Source organism: Cryptotermes secundus, unplaced genomic scaffold, assembly GCF_002891405.2.
Source record: "Cryptotermes secundus unplaced genomic scaffold, Csec_1.0 scaffold397, whole genome shotgun sequence".
NCBI lineage: Eukaryota > Metazoa > Arthropoda > Insecta > Blattodea > Kalotermitidae > Cryptotermes > Cryptotermes secundus.
The window spans coordinates 233913-253918 of NW_019731983.1; the positions used below are offsets into that span (position 1 = coordinate 233913).

Below are 20006 nucleotides of genomic sequence, written 5' to 3' on the forward strand. Positions count from 1 at the left end.
TTTTTTTAGCCTTTTGTTGCTTACTGGTTCCAGGAGTTGCTCCATGAGCTGATTGGGGTGGTCATAGTATGTAAGATCAATAGCTGTACGTTAACTTTTCCAATTCCAAGGTCACTCTATCGATATTTTCATGCGCAGGGGGTGGTGCATAACTTACAGATGGGTTTTGGACTGGATGATTGAATTTACTGACACCTTACACAAACAACTCGGAAATACAGTTCACTGTTGCAAGCACACTAAGTTTCTCAGCCTTCACTAGTCGTATCCTGGTAACAGATTTATAACAGTCTGTCACTTCAAATCACACATAAAATCTTCTTTTTACAGCCTAATTCCCTTCTTGCCATTTCTTGTCAATAGCCTTCAGCTGCCGACTCACAATTCCATCTCCAGCAGCTCCTAAGCCCATATCCCAGGCCGCGCCATAGCTCAAGCGGTTAGTCGCTGGCTTCCCACGGCGGCAGCCCGGGTTCGATCCCGGGTCTGGTCAAGTGGGATTTGTGGTGGACAAAGTGGTGCTGGGGCAGGTTTCCTCCGAGTCCTTCGGTTTCCCCTGTCAATCTTCATTCCACCAATTGCTCCACAATCACCCTCACCCATCATCTGAGGCTGGTACAATAGGCCAGAAGTGGCCGCAGTAGAAGGGTCTTAGTCCCAACCTACTAGCAATAAAAAAGCCCATAACCTGGCAGGCTGATCTTCTCAATGAACTGTTTTTTATAACCACGCATAAAACACAGCCGGTCTATTCTCTGGACTGCGTGTTTATACCGCCGTTGCATAGCAACGGATATTATTCGATTGTTGCTTGAGTATTCGCTGCCGCATGAATGTGTTTACCGAGTCGTTGCCTAACAATGCATGTCTATTCTGAGTTCACTATTTCGGCTTTCGGGCGTCATGTCACAATATAAACTGAAGGATCTAGTGTAAATTCAAGAATACGAAAACAGTTCTTCTGTTTCCATCCGATTAACAGGGCGTGCCAGGTACATGGAGACGTGCAATACAATTTTTGAGGTTACTCTTTGCTCGGAAGTAAACACGTAAAGAGGAATATCAAACTGGCGGCAGTCGTCTCTAGTCAGCAGATACTGAAAGAAATCTCCGCCTAACAACCTCTATATAACGGGCTGTCACAGTGAACAGATCCTGACCTTTCAGGGGCGGAAAACTGCAAAGAACTCGACAGTAAAGTCTGTGAGAGGAAACGGCTTGTTGACTTATTATAATACATAGAAATATATTGAAGACTGAGTAGCGAGAGAACCTCTTCAGCTTATGGGAGTTGAGCGTATGGTAAATCAGTCTACATAAAATCATATGTGCAAGAATGAATCACCTGAATTCGTCGGAATTATTGGCAAGATAGAGACACAACAGCATGTAGGGATGAAAACGATTTGTGTTCTACTGAGGTTTCCTTTCAGGCGTATGAAAACTGAAACAGGCTGTATATAAATAAAATCAAGAATTGGATCTAGAGAGACACAGTTCGTTTCAGGCATACACACTCTCTCAACATATATTTCTTTGTCAATAATCAATAAAGATTTGAATCATGAATTGCATAATATACATATACAAATTTGGGAGAACTTCCCCGACCGACATCTGGGGTTCATTTTACGGTGGTTTTAGTGCCCAGTCTATACAGTTTCCCAGGAGAAAAGTTCAGTATTCTGGGAGGTCACAGTATCGGTCATTCGAAGCAAAACAGTGTTTCCGGGACAGGCTATTTCACTGCACAGTTTCAAAGCTGCCGACAAGAGAGATATATTACGTACTGTTCTAATACCGGTATTTATTGTTCAAGAGACAGACTTGATGCAGTTTACCTACTATAATAGACTTTCGAAAATTCCACCGTCAACAACAATGCACTCTGCAACTCGTGTGAGGACATGGCGTGCTGCTCGTCTGTACAGTGTGCGGGGTACTGTACAGTGCAGTAGCTCTATCTCGGAAACCGTTCGGAATAGGACACATGTACATATACACTATTTTTGCTTAGAATGACCGATACTGTGACCTCAAAAAATATTGACCTTTCCTCCTGGGACACTATATATAGCATCATAAAATAGAGCAAGAAGTTCTGCAGAGAAGTTTTCCCTACATTCCTTTGATAAGACCGGAATCGCACAGAAAGCAAAACAATCAGGCGGTGGGATACACAGACACACAGAGAGCATGGTGATCTTATAAGGCTCCTTTATTCGACACGGGTACCATAGAAAACATAAAAATCTGGGGGGGCATACAAACAGCAAAGTGATCTCATAAGCTTCCTTTTATTTCTTAAAGACAAGAAAAGCAGGCTATGATGAATAATGAATTCGATTTTGAAGTATGCAGATGCAGACTGTTCGAGGTACTAACCCGCTATTTCCCTGGAGGGACTGTGGAAAACCATGAACATTTTCATTCAGGATAGCCGGTGATTCGAAACTTGTGACTCCCGAAAAGAAGTCAGGAGCCTTACCACAAAACTAACCTCCTCCGTGTGGCGCTTTCGAATCCTAGTTAGAGGCGGGAATGATGCGTCCATTTCCTGTAGAGGCCCCACAGAGAATGGACCCCATTCAGGATGTCATACCGCCTGCCTGTGCAGGAGCCCAGGCCTGAATCAGGCCGTTGCGCACTCCAGTACGCTCGCAAACAGCACTATTCATTCGCAACCTTCCACACGGAATTGCCGCTGGCTTGCTTCCATCAGTACATTCCTCACTTATGTTCAGGAGAAATTCCCCGGCACCAGGCCTATACAGGTCCCACGCAGACTGTGTTTCGTGTTACCAGGCTGTAGGCGAGGTGTGCAAAAGAGTTTGACACACATAATTTACATAGCGAAATTTCTATTAAAATTGCATTCCCGGAAACTGATTCTGTTCCATAGAAAACTTAGGCCGAAACCAAACAGTACGGCTCCCACAGGCTATATACAGTGCTAACCAATTAATTAACTGTGTAGAGTCCTTGCTGAGAAGCCGCCAATCGCTCAGCTACTCAAGATTTCCCAACATTTATGGAACCCGAATGTTCATTTTCGTATTCACGAAAGCCCTCCACTGGTCCCTATCCTGAGCCAGATTAATCCAGTCCATCCTCTTTCTCTAAAAGACATTTTAATATTATCCTCCACATACGTGTACGTCTTCCTTCACTTCTCTTCTGGAATTTTCACAAAAATCCTATATGCATTCGTCTTCACCTTCATTCATGCTACAAGCCTTGTCAATCTCATCTTCTTTGGCTTCATATAATTACAGTACGTTATAGGAAATTACAATAATCATCATATATATCTGATGATGGCCCTGAGTGGTCGAAAAATGTCGTGATTTTGCATGAAAGCATAGACTAAGTGGTGATTCGACCAACAAGCTGTGAAGATGCAGGAAGACTGTAGTGCGTACATGTACACTGAGTAACCTGTTGCCACATTACCAATACTGTCATGAAGTGTTATTTGCATAAGTAGTAGCTTTACATTCACAATTCGAAACGTCTGCTTTTGTGAAAATGTAAACTTTGCAAAGAAGCAGTCAGTGCTTTTGTTATAGTGTGCCTAATTTCTAATGAATTATAGTAAGTGACGAATTCCTCTTCAGTAGCTGAAGAGATAACGCCGAGTAGTTCGTTGAAAGTAAGCAGACGTTTCGGAGGAACATACTGCCTCCGTCTTCACGGTCGAAGAATAAACCCAGCAAGAAACCAGCGTAAAACAGAGCTTTGGGCCACCTGCTTTCACGCTTGTTTCTTTCTGAACTTATTCTTCGACCCTAAAGATGGTGGCGATGTTCCTCCGAAACGTCGGTTTACTTTAAACGGACCACACGGCATTGTATTCCAGATGAGAGTACTCATCATGACCACCTGCGTGAGAACCTCAAACCTTCAGCTGCTGTTTCCTGAAGTCGTAAAGAAAGAAAATATAGGCACACTATTCAAGCTTTCTCTTATTCATTACACGTAATTAAAAAAGGCAAATACTGGGCATCGTAAAATTATTTACTGGGAAATGAGTCCCGTGAAAGACTGTTCGGACTGAACTACCTGTAAACGAATTAAAGTTAAGCAGAATATTTATGAACCATTTTCAGTTAATTTTCATTTCATAAATACGATTTCATGAAAATTCCATTTTTAGCTTACTTTCTTTATTTTGAAAAAATCACCATTCTGTCTGTGTGTCTGTGTATCCTCTCTATCAACTTTTGAATACCTGAACCCATCACAACGGCGTACTTCATAAATTCCTCCCATCAGTCTGTGTGTCTTCTGCTAGGCAAAGCCTCGATACAACCGTTACCTCGGCAACGGATACACATACAACAATTAGAAAAATTGGTGGACGCTTCGTTTTGTGTGTGTTCCATGTCGTCCCAAAGGAAAGCAGGCGGTTAGTTCTTCCCAACACTTCTTGTTAATGCACAGTGCATCTTCCTGCCAATGAGAAGGAAACCGCGGATCCGGGGTATGCAATATTGCGGTGAAAATATCTTAATCGATTTTTTAACATGACAGGAGGTTTTTATGCGACAAACTGGATTCCATAAACCGCGGCTGAATATGATCCGATATACGCCATGCAACTAATTTCAGAACTATTTTATTTGGAACTACGTTTAGACGCTAAAGTTGTTCCTGTGCTTAATTAAGAAATCGAGCACTACACCATGCCCATAGCTTTACACACAGCAAGGGACAGCTCAGTCGGTATAGCAATGGGCTACGCGCTGAAGGCCGGGGTTCGTTTCCCGGTAGGGGCAACAAAGTTGTCTCTACTCCACAGTGGCCCACCCAGCATTTTATAAAATGAGCACCAGTGGCTCTTTCTCTGCCGTTGCGTGAAGCTGACCACTCACTGCAATGCAGTGCCCAGGTCAAGAGCGGTGTAGCTGTACCTCAACTCCTCCATACGTCTCCATGGCATAGTACTTAATTAGTCAATCGCAGGGATCAGTTCACCTTTACCGACGCTATTGAAGTCTCTCCGCTTATTTTAATTTCAGATTTACTTGACGAATAGTCAGCACGAGTTATTTTATTGCACAGAGATGTGAAGTTTACAGACTGTAATGACGTGTCCACAGGAAACAATATATTTTCTAGTTCGAAAAAACCAAGCTTTTGAAGCGTACTGAAACCAGACGCGACTTTTAGTAGGCCCATTGCTGCACACGACGTCCGAAAGGATGACGTCAAGCCAACACACAGGGAGCTGGCAGAGTTAGGTAACCTCCTGAGCCGTATGAATTGAAGTTGTCACATCGGTGGTTATGGACAGTTCTGTCTTCTAGGATATATTGTCGTGTTGTCCGGTGAAAGTTAACAGACGTTTCGGAGGAACATAGCTACATTTTAAGCCCTGAATATGGGGCGAAATTTTCCTTCGAAACGTCTGTTAAATTTCACCGGCCTACACGGCGTTATATCCCGCACGTTTCGGAGGAACATGCCATCTCCATATTCAGTTTTGAATATGAAGGAGACATTTTTCTCCGAAACATCGGTTAACTTTCATCGGACTACATGACGTTTAGTCCAGAAAGCAAAACTCTTCCTTCTGAGCCCTCTGACGCTTTGAATTAAGTCTAAATCGTACAGAATGTTCGTATAAGGTATTTACGATTTTAATCTATATAAATAAAAATGTAAATCTATCCCTGTAACAGGACGTGAAGGCCCATAGAGTTGTGAGACGTCGATGCTCCCACATTTTCTCTAGCCAATCAGCTCACAGATGGCGGTAAGGTTGTCAGCCCCACGCACTGGCCGCCCTTTTCAACATATCAGATGGAAGGGTAAATTAAAAAAGGTTTAATCTGTCACCTAGGTTGTACACCGGCCGCTAAGTCTGGGCCAGAAAAGACGTTTTGTGTTTTAGCTTGAAATGAAATCCGCTGTGACACTGTAAGAACGTTTTATCATAACTATGGAGGCGATCTTGATTGGTACAAGCGATTTCTGGGCGATCGTTTTGTTGCAGTGGGAAGCGTACAGGTAGACCTGACAGCGAAAGACGAATGTTGAGATCTTCGCACATGCGCAGAAGCCGGTGCAGCGTCTTGGTGCTAGTCTGTTGGGCAAGCATTTCGAAAGCAGCTTGACCTCTGTGCGAGTAGGGTACAGACTGCTGCAACTGAAATCCACAGACGCAACGGAACGGCATAAATTTCATTCTCAGTTCCTAGAAAAGGCAGCCAATGATGACACGACTGTGAACAGTTTTCTTGGGGTGGGGTGTGACTGAGTCCACTTGGTACGTGGACGATGGATGATGAGTGTGGAGAAGTCGGTGGAATGAGAATCGACAGGGGAGACCGAAGTACTCGGAGAGAACCTGCTCCAGTGCCACTCTGTCCACGACAAATCTCACATGGCCTGACCTGGGAACAATCGCGGGCCGCCGCGGTGGGAAGTCGCCGCTAACCACCTGAGCTATGACACGGCCTTTGTGAACAGGTTGGTTTGCAAGGAAAATATGACATTTTATTTGTCGGGACAAGTGAACCGGAAACATTTGATGATCGCTGCGAGGGAGGCTCAAATCTGCATCACTGATTTGTACACGAAAGGGGCAGTCCCATGATCTTTGCAGCAACGTAGAAAAGTATGGTTTATGGGCCGTTCTTCTTCCCAGAATTAAAGGTGACAGGAACTGTTTACTTCGACATGTTACAGAGCTGGATAACGACGCAGACGCTTGAAGAATTCCATATCTGATTTACCAAACATAAAGTTACATAGTGAAGTGAGATCGTGTCTGAATGACCTTCTCCCTCGTCACTGTATTGGGTTGGGTGAATTTATGGTGTGGCCTACGAGATCACCAGATCTCACACCCATATATAGACCTCTTATAGGGATATGTTGAGGACAGTAGAAATGTCCTTCCTTTGCAGAAGATGGAATGAATGAATGCATAAGGGGAAGGCCTAGACCGGGCCTTGCATCGCGACCTTCAATGACCTAAGCCCAAAACATCAGACTACAATACAGAACTGGCCACGATATTGTCCAAGACGTGCCACAGGCTGAATGAACATCGCTTTCACAATGTTCGAGCCAGCAGTGGGGCTCACATTCAATTTATTCGATTTTAGTTGCACTTTATACTGTGCACTTCAGATGTGTTCTGAGTAATGAAACAAAAATTGTAAAGCTCATTCACGGGAACTTTGTATTTAAAAATTGTTCCTACCTGAAAAAGTGAGAGGAAAATTGGGAAGACGAAGTGGGGAAAAGGGAGGAACAGTGTGAGATGCTACTTTTTAAGAGCAGGGAGAACAATTTTTCTGCTTTGAAGCTTCTTCTAAACGATATTTAAAAAGTAATTTCCTACTTCACACAAAACACGCTATATCACCAAAATAGAAACTCACTATTTTTTAACGCTAGTGGGGTAGGACTAAGTCCCTTGTACTGCGGCCACTTCTGGCCTATTGTACCAGCCCCAGATGATAGGTGAGGGTGATTGTGGAGCAATTGGTGGAATGAAGATTGGCAGGGGAACCCGAAGTACTCGGAGAAACCTACCACAGCGCCACTTTGTCCACCACAAATCCCACCTGAACAGACCCGGAATCGAACCCGGGCCACCGCGGTGGGAAGCCAGCGACTAACCGCTTGAGCTATGGCGCGGTGTAAAAACTCACTAAAATTGTTTCAAGATTTAATAGTTGTTTAATTTGAGAGCTACAGAACCACAAGAAACTCATAGAAATGTATTCTGTGGGCGAAACTCGAATTCTTAATGTTAAAACAGGTGCAGCATACAGCTAACAGCGTGCTTTGAATTGTTGGATGCGTGTATCATTCTCCTATCTCACCATGATCTTGTACTGACTCAGGATTGCGGATATCAGCTTAGAGAGAAAATCCACTTCCATCCCCTGGTTAAAATCAACACAAATAAATCAACTAATGACATAATCCAGGGCTGTCCAATTCGCGACATATGGACTGCATGTGTTGCACCATTTGGTTCTGCACCAGTCTCAAGATTATCCTTCTATTACCCAGAATCTGTCTTATTCTCCTCAACTTTAAACAATAAATTCCGGGAAGAACTAATCTCTGAATTTCAAAGTCAAAGTCACATGGTCACTGACGGTCAGTCAGTCAGTCAGTCAGTCTGTCTTGGTGTCGAGCCCAATCTGGGGCTTATGACTAGATATTTATTACTGTTTGAAAGTTAGGGTCTTGTTACTGTGCGGCGCTTTCTCTGACGAGAGGACGGGTCTGTCTTGTGTCAGAGTCATTGTCTGCAGTAGTAAGTCATTTGTCATAATGTAAAAGATATTTACATTTTATGTTAAACATGTTAATAAATGTATATAAAATATATACAGAGCCTCTGTCACTCCTGGTTCAGTACAGCAGATTATGCCATATTTATAGTAGCTTCCGCTACAACGGCAGTCTAGTCACTTGAACGGTCGCATGCTTGACCGTCGCCAAGTTTAAGCGTCTCATACTTCCTACGTCGGTCTTCGCCTCATCCAATATTGTGAAAATTTTCGTTATCGTGATTTCGTACGACTTCTGCTTGTCGCTTGCATAATTTTATTATATAATCATATACGTACGGAATTTTTAAAGCCACGTGTAAATCGCGAACCGGGGTGTCTCTTGGAAAACTGTCGCCGACTTTCACTTCACTGCATACTGAGTACTTGATACGAAACGGACAGCACAGGAAACAGCGGGTCCAATAGTTCTTCTATTGTTGCGTGTGTATTCGTAGCCGTGGGAACGTTTTTACCAAGCCTCTGCCTAGCAACGTTAAGAAGGGACGCACAGACACACAGTAAGATGATCTCATAATCCACCTTTTATATTTCAAAATAAGGAGGTAGGTTGGGGGGTGAATCTTTGAAACGCTTTATGAACACTAACGAACTTAAAAATTCTTGAGCTGATGAAATCCTTTATTATCAATAATACGTGTAAATAAATTATTTTGAATGACTAAAGATCCCTTCACGGGATTTTATATCATAAAGGACGGCCTTATGTTATGTTACCCACACAGGCTAACAGCTGAATGTGGGTCAGATAAATTGAAGCTTCAGCTGTGTGACCTGCAAGAACAGGATACATTTCTGAATATAAGAGGAAAAATAAGTTGAGACTGCTTCAAATTTTTATTCAAAGGGCGCTACTTAAATTTAACAGACTTCAGTCTTAAGGTGTGTTCCACATTACGGAATACATATTTACGTAAGTACGTTCACAATACAGAATTCATAGAATATTGATGTCTTTGTTGAGACAGGCCTCAATTTAAGGGGGTGATTAGGATTATCGCCCTGAGGCCTCAATAAAATCCATAATTTGACTGAGACAATTGCTTCTTTAAAATTACGAAAAGTTTGTATTTTTTAGTTTCTATAAGATGTAACGAAAAACGAAAATTATAAAAAAATAAATACTCCGTGATTTTAGTCCGCAAGCGAACTATACCGACCGAGAGCCCCCCCGGAAACTATTAGAGAGAATATAAAAATGTCTGCCAAAGAGTGTCTAGGTTATTATGAACCGAAGAAGCATAAGCCATGGTTCGATGAAGGATGCTCAAAATTATTAGATTAAAGAAAGCAGGCCAAATTGAAATGGTTACAGGATCCAAGCGAGTTAAATGAGGATAATCTGAACAATATAAGACGTGAAACCAGCAGGCATTTCAGAAATAAAAAGAGGGAATATCTGAAAGACAAAATTGATGAGCTTGCAATGAACAGTAAGAACAAGAATATTAGAGACCTGTATAGACTTTAAGAGGGGGTTACCTGCCTAGCACTAACTTAGTGAAGGATGAGAATGGTAATCTGCTTGCAGATTCCCACATTTTGAATAGGTGGAGGAACTACATCTCTCGGTTACTGAATGTACATAGGGTCAGTGCTGTTAGGTAGACAGAAATCCTTACAGCGGAGCCGTTAATACCTGATCCTAGCCTTTTTGAGGTTGAAACTGCTATTGCAAAATTGAAAAGGTATAAATCGCCAGGTAGTGATCAAATTCCGGCAGAACTTATTCAAGCAGGAGGCGAAATATTACGTTCTAAGATCCACAAGCTAATTACTTCTATTTGGCATAAGGAAAAATTTCCAGATCAGTGGAAGGAGTCTATTATTGTACCAGTTCACAAGAAGGGTGATAAAACTGACTGTAGTAATTTTCGGGAGATATCACTGATATCAACTTCATAGAAAATTTTGTCCAATATTCTTCTTTCAAGGTTAAGTCCATATATAAATGAAATTATGGGGTATCATCAGTGTGGGTTTGGACGTAACAGATCAACTACAGATCAGAGCTTTTGCAATCGTCAGATATTGGACAAAAAATGGGAGTACAATGAAACAGTACATCAGCTATTCATAGACTTCAAGAAAGCCTACAATTCAGTTAGGAGGGAAGTATTGTACAATATTCAGATAGAGTTTGGGATACCCATGAAAATAGTTAGGTTGATTAAAATGTGTTTAAACGAAACGTATAGTAAAGTCCGTGTAGGTAAACATTTGTCTGATAAGTTTCCTATCAAGAACGGTCTAAAACAAGGAGATGCTTTATCGCCACTCCTTTTCAACTTTCCTTTAGAATATGCCATTAGGAAGGTCCAGGGAAACCAGGTGGGACTGAAATTAAACGGGACACATCAGCTGTTGGCCTATGCCGATGATGTGAATCTACTGGGTGATAATGTAGATACCATAAAGAAATACACAAAAACTTTACTTGATGCAAGTAAAGAGGTTGGTCTAGAAGTAAACTATGTATATGTTACTGTCTCGTCACCAAAATGCAGGGCAAAATCATGACATACAGGTAGGAAACAGATGTTTTGAAAATGTGGCACAGTTCAGATATTTGGGAACAACGATAACAGATTGAAACCTGATCGAGGAGGAAATTAAGAGGCGATTGAACTCAGTTAATGCTTGCTACCATTCAGTCCAGAACCTTTTGTCTTCTCGTTTGTTGTCCAAAAACATAAAATTAGAATATACAAAACTATAATTTTGCCTGTGGTTCTGTATGGGTGTGAAACTTGGTCTCTGACGTTAAAGGAGGAACATAGACTGAGGGTGTTTGAGAACAGGGTGTTGTGGAGAATATTTGTACCGAAGATAGATGAAGTGACAGGAAGTTGGAGAAAACAGCATACTGAGGAGCTTAATAACTTGTACTCTTCTCCAAGTATAATTAGAATGATAAAGTCAAGGAGGATGAGGTGGGCAGGTGATGTAGCACGAATGGGGGAGCCGAGGAATGTGTATAGGATATTGGTGGGAAAGCCAGAAGGAAAGAGACCACAAGGAAGACCAAGGCGTAGGTGGGTGGACAATATTAGAATGGATCTTAGAGAGATAGGATGGGACGGTATGGATTGGATAGATCTGGCTCAGGATAGGGACTAGTGGAGGGCTCTTGTGAACACAGTAATGAACCCTCGGGTTCCATAAAATGCTGGGAAATTCTTGAGTAGCTGCAGAATTGGCGGCTCCTCCAGAAAGGCTCAGCTCCATGAGTAAGTAAGTAAGATGCATTCTGTTCTTGACAATGGTTTGAGCGACTATGGTGGTAGTATATAGTGTGTTACGTTGTATCTTATATGGGAGTGCCCCTTCTTCCTGCTGCCGTTCCCTCGGTGTGGCTCTGCCATTACTAGGCAACAGTGGTAAACACGTTACTGTTATTGCTAGGAAAACTTTACATTATCGTGTATTCGTGGGCAAGTCCAATTTTGTTGTCTACTTTTTAATTTGGAAGAGAAATAAAAGTAGGCTTAGGAGATCACCTTTTTTTTTAATTCGCTTAATGGTGGGTCGAGTCCAAGTGGGTCCATTCGGCACGGCGGCCACTGATTGGCCTTTAGTAGCCTGCCCCGTGTGATTATGATGATGGAGAATTTGGTGGAATGAAGATTTACAGGGGAAACCGAAGTACTCGGAGAAAGCCTGTCCAAGTGCCACTTTGTCCACCACAAATCCCACTTGACAAGACCCGGGATCGAACCCGGGCCGCCGCGGTGGGAAGCCAGCAATTAATCGCATGGGTTCACCTTGCTCTGTGTCTGTATTTCCGTATCGTTGCTAGGCAAAGCGTCGTTTTCTAAACAGTGAGTGTTCTTTCAAGGGAGAGGAAACGATTACTTCTTCTTAGAACTTCTTGTTTCTAAAAATTTGGGGGATTCACTAAGCGTGTGATCTCATTTTCATTTTTCATTTTTTCAAAAATTAGGGAGCAAAGCACAGACAGACACACAGACAGCAAGGTGACCTCACAAGACTCCTTTTATTGTTTCAAACTACGGATAGTATAAAAACCAGCGTCTCACCTGTCAACTATGGCCTCAATGTCGTGCATCAGATCAGGATACAGCAAACTTCGCTTTGGGAATTTGGTAGTTTAATTACTCCCAAATGCACAGGCGTCACTTCGTTTTAAGCACTTCAGCTAATGTAAAACAGACGCAATACAGATAACACACGTCCACAACGCTGTTTTACTGCACATAAGACGTAATGGAACCTACTATTGCTAATCCCTGTGCTATGCTGTTTCTCAACGATCACATAAAAGAAGAGCAGGTTTTGTTGCTCAAATTGTCATACCAACTGTCTCTTTTTGGCACGCAAATTAATGCACAATTCTTCACCGACCTTCATGCAGTTCATGAAGCTACCTTCAAGTCACGTGACATGGATTACGCAAGAGCTGCTCAGATGTGTGTACGCGTCCTTGATAACAGGCGAAAGGGTTCCGTACTTTTGCCGTTTCCGCTAAATGTGTGTCAAACCGATTTCATTCGAACTCAGAAGAATACACTCCTTGATTTCTGTATAGTTTGGCACTTTTTAGGGGTTACCTTTCTTATGAACATAATTGAACTTTTAGATATATAAAGTGTTGAAAAGGGTTACCGGCTTTAAGGGGTTATAGTACTAAAAAAAAAAAAAGACTCCTTGATTTTAGTCCGCAAGCGAATTATACAGACCGAGCGATCGCCGCTTGTCGGCGAAGTTTAGTGACAACTTTAGCGGATAGAGGGTGTCGCATGTCAGTGCAACCGTTAATTTCCGTTTTCTAGACCGGAACCGCTATTTCCTCGAAGTAGCTTCTCAGTTATCCTCACGAGGCTGAGTGGACCCAGACCCACTACTTCTCAGAAAATCTGGTAGTTCCGGAAATCGAACCCGGACCTCTGACCACTAGACCACAGAGACGGTTAGGTATAGCACTCATTTAAAAGAAAAACAAATTCTACTCAAGATACTTGTATATCCAGAAATGGATCCCTGCGGAGATATGAGCGAGTTTTGTACGCAATTGCCTTACTTCTTCTTTATTCTGTTGCGACAGACTCAGCATTACTTCTGTACTAAGGGAAAAGCAGCCACAGTTGGTGTTGTGATACTCATTGATTTGAAATGCATTTAGTGGTTTTGTGGGAAAGCCAGAAGGAAAGAGACCACTGGGAAGATCACGGCATATTATTATTATTATTGGAGGGGGTGGGTTTCAACATGCACCGCGACTAATAGTCTATTGTACGTCCCCATGAGGTTGGAACGTTACCCCTAGAATACGGAGGCCGTTTTAAGATCACGGCATAAGTGGGTGGACAATAATAAAATGGATCTTAGAGAGATAGGATGGGATGGTATAAATCCCATAAAATGCTGGAAAATTATTGAATAGCTGTAGAACTGGCGGCTTCTCAAGGAGGGCTCAGCTCCATGAGTAAGTAAGTAAGTCCCCACTGTGTTCAATGCATGCCCTCAGCACTTCACTAATGACTGAATTCATTGTGAAAAAATCCTTTGAGTGCAGGAGCAACCACTCGTGCCCCACCACTTGCACTTCTTCAGAAAGCAGAAAGCAGAACAGAACAGAAAGCATTTCCACCTAGGGGCTCCTTGAGTGGCCCAAAAGTACGGTAATCACAAAGGGATAAAGTCAGGCCAGTATAGTGGATGAGGGAGACACTCAGAATGTATGTCCCTGATCATCTCAGGTGACACACAGGCATTATGTGACTTAGTGTTTTCATGCAGCAATAAGACACAAGTATTGAGCAGTTCATGATGTTTTGATCTGGTGGCTGGTCTCTGATGATTCCTAAGGGGGTTGCAATATGGCACTGATAACTGCAAACCCCTTGCAATAGCGTCAGCATCACTTTTCCTGCAGATGCCTGTGTGGGGAGTTTTTTGGGGTTTTGTTCAGCTGGAATGGCAAAATTGTTTGCCTGACCTCTTCATTCCAGGGTGGTAGCAGTGCATCCAGCTTTTAGCTTTCATCATGCACTTCAGGAAGCCATCACCTTCTGCTTCATATCATCAAAGAAGTTCGTCACAGGCGTCCATGTGTCTTTCCTCGAGTTCAGGAGTCACTTGTTTAGGCATCTACTTTGCATTTACATCATGCATGATATGGTGAGGTGAACACAAATTACATCCAACATGGCAGCCAATTTGTTCACTGTATCATAATAGTTTTCCAGAATAGCCTAACTTTTTCGGTTTTCATTTCACTCACTCTCATAGTAAAGCATCTCCTGAAGTCTCTGCAAATGTAGCAGCCATAAAATTAATCTTTACACTTTAATTTGTGTGTTCTTTGCAGTCATTGTATAAAATGAGCTCTTAAGGGTGAGATGACATTTGATTGCCAACATCTTAGATCCCATAGAACATTCAATGGATTCCAGTCACACATAATGCTGAACCTCGGAAAAAAAAGTTGGGTGAATTTTCAGTTTGTTTTTGGTGCATTATATATAATCTGTACCATACCATGTATATGAAGCTCAAAGCAAATTTTTCCAAATTATTAACAACTGTGGCTGACCATACAACATGTGAAACATAATACAGTGCAACCTAAATAATCCAAACTAATTAAAGCACTGGTGTGTTCGGACTATTGGATTGTTTGGATTACCACATTTCAAACAAAAAATTACAACTATTTATTAAAATTATTTATTCAAAAGATTTCTTTATAAGTACATTTTATACACAAACAATGACCAGCATTGGTGGATGTGTGAATACAAGCACAGCTCAGAAAAAGCAGTAACCAGGTGACCATGTGACATCTTTCACCACCCAGACAGTGAGGTTCATTAACACATAATACCACGTTTCACAAGAATTCATTTTTACCGCAAGAAAGTAAAATAATCAGATTAAATTTGTAATTTTTGTTCTCTCTCTGATGGAGTTGTAAATCAGTTCAGATAACCAAACTTCCACAGTACCACGTTTCATTGATATCTATAACTCTCATGAAATTTGAGCCTCCCATAGTTGTATCAAGATTGTTTTCTGGGATGTGTTGCCATGTACTTTCATACACGAGTACCAATGTTTCCAAGGACACTGTTGCACTCTTCTACCTTGAAGACTGAAGATTCACAATTTTCCAAAATATTGGTACCCACATACCAATCTACATGGTGTCACATTCCAGTTAGCCACAATCTTAACCTATATTTCTCACATTCCCAGCATGGTATGTGCTCAATTAAATACAAAAGAAGATTAACTTGTGACTACAAACTGTGGTACTTCTACCCTGTACCAACATCTAAAGGACTAAAATACGAGGGGGGACCCAAAAATAATTGGAACCGACCTGTTGCGCGCGCATGCTTTGTAGTTACGAGTTGTGCTGCTAGGTGGTGTTACCTGGGGGTCTCCCGCGACTGTTAGTGAGCTGGCATCAGTCTGAGTTAAGTGGTTTGTCTGTGGTGCTCTGTTGTGTGCGTTCCTGTTTCAACCCTTTGGCGATTACTGAGATGGCTGACCAGAAGGAACAAAGAGTGTGCGTGAAATTCTGGATCGTTCTGCACTTCACTCTTCGAGTCGCGGCAAACATTCACGCGGTTTTCTCTTTGGTCATCTCCGAGCAAGCGCGGAACAAATTTTGCAGACACCCGTCTCATGTGCAAACCTTCGGTTAAAATTCGCTGGACCGTGCTCCATGAGATGTTCGTTTCCTCAGAAAGTTGGGCAATGGTCTTTCGACAATCTTCATCAAGCAAAATTTCACGCGCACTCTTTGTTCCTTCTGGTCGGCCATCTCACTAATCGCCAAAGGGTTGAAACAGGAACGCACACAACAGAGCACCACAGACAAACCACTTACCTCAGACTGACGCCAGCTCACTAACAGTCGCGGGAGACCCCCAGCTAACACCACCTAGCAGCACAACTCGTAACTACAAAGCATGCGCACGCAACAGGTCGGTTCCGGTTATTTTTGGGTCCCCCTTCATATATTGAACTAATTTTTTCACTCTGCAATAGAAGGTCCACCAATACAAGACCACAACCAGCAGGAACCTCATTAACAATGACAAATACAACAGCCTGCACCAGAACATAATAAATGTAATGAGGCCACCAGTGGATAACATATACGCTTATATAAAAACAAAAAATTTAACCAAAACAAATCCATAGCCATTGAAAGAAAATATAAGAATTTTTAAATTGAAAGGCCTTGAACAATCAACATAGGGCATTTCTATATGTAATATTTTAATAGATGTCATTAGGGGCATCACACCTCAATGCAAAGACCCATAACACAGTATACCAAATATAAACGTTGTTGAATGTAGAGAAACAGTAGTCAAGCTAACATTATCTGTACAATTCCTGATGAGGAACAAAACGCCGAAACATACAGCAAACATTTAATATGCAGTACACCTATACACAAAAAGTTGTCTTGATGCAACCAACATAAGAAATTCTACCTGTTAGATGTGAAATGTGCTTGCTCTCTTATGCTCACTTTGGGGGAGGGGGAGACAGACTGGTGAAACTTGCTTGCTCTCTTATGCTCACTCTGGGGAGGGGGAGGCAGACTGGTGAAACTTGCTTGCTCTCTTATGCTCACTCTGAGGGAGGGGGAGACAGACTGGTGAAACTTGCTTGCTCTCTTATGCTCACCCTGGGGGAGGGGGAGACAGACTGATGAAACTTGCTTGCTCTCTTATCCTCACTCTGGGGGAGGGGGAGACAGACTGGTGAAACTTGCTTGCTCTTATGCTCACTCTGGGGGAGGGGGATACAGACTGGTGATTCTTTGAGGATAAAGAACTGACAAACACACCTGGTCATAAAGAAGGGTGAGAAAAAGACATGAGTAGATCCATGCTTTGTACTCTTCAAGTCCTGTTATCTAGCTAATTAAACCAGGGAGAATAATGTGTCATGCATGAAAAAAATAAGAAATGCATTAATCTTTTCTCAGTAAATTCAATTACTTTCTTCAGCAATGAAGACTACTTATTGTGAAATGAGAAGGAAAAGAAAACATGGACAGTGACTAGCATTCACCTGATAAAATGTTCAATACCAGAAAAAATTTCAATCAAGATCCAGTAACCAATGGTTACCTCTTGAATAGAAGCCAAGAATAATGCCATTCCATTAACTTGCTAAGTGTGAGGATACTATTAAAATGGATCTTGGGGAAATTAGCTTGAAAGTGTGGACTGAATTAAAGAGACTCAGGATACAGTCACATGATGGCCTTTTTAAAATTTGGTGATGATCCTGTATTTCGATACTAGAAACGTACATTTATAATCCAATCAGATAACACAACTTAGTTCATGTGTTAGTGTGCTGAGTTAAAGCACAGAGGGTCAAAGGGCTGCACCATACTTGAGTTAGACTTCTTTTTGATTGCAGCTGTAAATATATTTGAGACTGGTGTTGTTAATATTATTATTACTGTTACTGTTTTTGTTGGAGGAATATATGAGAATGCTGTGTATCTTTCAAAAATATCACATATTACCTGCATCACTTCAAGGCCCTACATTAGGTAGTGTAGGTCAGGATAGCTCACTTGGCATAGTGACAAGCTACGAGCTGGATGGCCAAGGAATCGGGGTTTGATTCCTGGCAATGGAAAGAGTTTTTTTTCTCTTATCCATAGTGTCCAGAGCAGCTCTAGGGCCCATCTAGCCTCGTATCAGTGGGTACCAGCAAGTGATTCCCTGAGGTACAGCAGCGGAGGCATGATGCCGATCACTCACCTCCATCCAGTGCTGAAGTTAAGAATGATGGAGCTATACCTCCACTCCCCCATACATCTTCATGGTGTGGAGCTTAATTAAATAAGCACAGGGACAGCTTTACCTTTTACCTTTGGAAAACAAACACTTTTATTCTCTTATGAAGATTATAGATAATTCACAACAAAACTATTTACAGTTCTTTACAAAAAAGGAAAAATGATTTTATTTTTCTTCAGTTTCAAAGTGCTGATAAAACACATTATTTACCTAGCCTCTACAATCACATTTGTAACATGAAAATAAGCAAATTACCTTTGCAAAGCAAACTTTTTAATAATGCAACACATGTCAGGAAGGAAACAGACATTATAAGAGATTAACACATTACAAAAGCATGCCAAATCTGGCTTCCAGTAATGATACAGACCTTGAAATGTATAAGAGATGACAGATGTTTATACATTCAGAAATTATTCTGACATTTTGACTGCATGTAAAGTGTTCCCCTTCATTCTGAAATGCGTTGTGAAGTGTGAATCCTGGATATATCACGCAGAGATGGTGAAGTTCTATTCAGTCACAAATTATTGGAATGTTGTGTCATGACAAAAGCAACCTGCAAGACGAAACTCCTTCTTCTTGAGTATTGCTGTGAGTCGCTGTGGTGTGAGCCTTGAACTGGGGGCAGGCCGGGTTGCCCATACACGCATCACAAATTCACGAATACTGGGTTGTGGGAAATTACTAGAATTGATGCTCCATGGCGTCTCTTCAGCAAGATTAAGGGGCTCCATGTCCGACACCATCTGTGCAACCTCAAGAGAAAGTTATGCAAAAAGATAACATAAATAAATTTCTCCTTAATTAGTAACAGAGGATTTACGGAAGTGCTTTCAAGCCTTTTACTTACCATGCATCTTACTACCAAACCTTCTACATCAGACACTTGATAGTTTGGTATTCTTATAACATATCTCAATACTAAACTTCACATACCTATTTATTACTATGATACTAAAAGGTAAACACAGATTTTGTATGACTGCAATATTTGTATTACATAAAAAACTGTAACAAAGGTTGCACTTTTTAAGATTTATCACCACACAAAAAGATAGGGCCACACACATGCTGGTGTTCCAGCAACCCACATCTGCCCTGTTGGCATACTGATGAGGTGGTCACTAGTGGCAGGATGCTCATACCAAATATTATTAACATCTGCCAACTTAATCAAGATTTACCAAGGTAGGAAATACAATAAGGAAAGTAGGCTAGAAGATCTTTACATAAACTGATTCCTGTAACCTTGTTCAGTGATCTACGAAGGTTTCTGATAACTGTGTGAATCTTTTGAGAAAAGACCAAATATTTTTCTGACTGAGACAGAATGCTGTGAACCATACCATATCAAAACCCCACCCTGTCATTCAAATTATGCATTAAACTGTACATGTTACTTCCCATTTTAAACATGAATTACAGCCTTCAATCTGTCAAGCAGGCAAAAGTCTGGAGACATGGAGTAAATTATGTTACTGAATAATATAGCCTAGCTGGTGATAAGCCTTAATAAGTAAAGAAATGACAATGACTGCCTCTTGTTGTTTTCTTTTTGTCCAGAGTGCTATTCTCATCAGTTACATAAGTAGCCTTTTGCAGTGACAAGCACTTTCATTTACATACATGGTCTTCTAGCTGACCTGTATTTGTTTTTGTTGTATCTTCAGTACACCAGTTGGAAATTTCTTTTGGGATTGTTTCTTAATATTCAGCATACCCTGTTTCTGCAAATTTTATTTTTCCTCTGGATGAAACACAGTTGATATGCTATAGCTATGAATATTGGCAGATAGCTGTTGTTAGTTCATTTAATGACTTCTTGTCAAATGTATGTGAAATATATAATAAATTCAGATGATCAGGGAACCTATTA

General features: G+C 41.5%; 2 protein-coding genes across 5 annotated transcripts in view; both read right to left on the bottom strand.

The window, feature by feature from the left end:
• Nucleotides 1-12624, bottom strand: part of LOC111867401 (probable G-protein coupled receptor 158) — a gene marked incomplete at its 3' end in the record, with an annotated part of 242176 nt that extends 229552 nt beyond the window's left edge. For both annotated transcript variants that reach the window (XM_033752667.1, XM_023857223.2), the window contains 1 exon segment: nt 12362-12624.
• A 5528-nt stretch (nt 12625-18152) lies between these two features.
• The window catches only part of LOC111867397 (rab3 GTPase-activating protein catalytic subunit), a 189328-nt gene continuing 187474 nt past the window's right edge, over nt 18153-20006 (bottom strand). For 2 of the 3 annotated variants that reach the window (XM_023857211.2, XM_023857209.2), the window contains exon 15: nt 18153-18885. In XM_023857211.2, coding sequence (XP_023712979.1) covers nt 18655-18885 — 231 coding nt within the window. In that variant the 3' untranslated portion in view covers nt 18153-18654. The remainder of the gene's footprint in view (nt 18886-20006) is intronic. The other variant, XM_023857210.2, reaches the window with a different exon arrangement.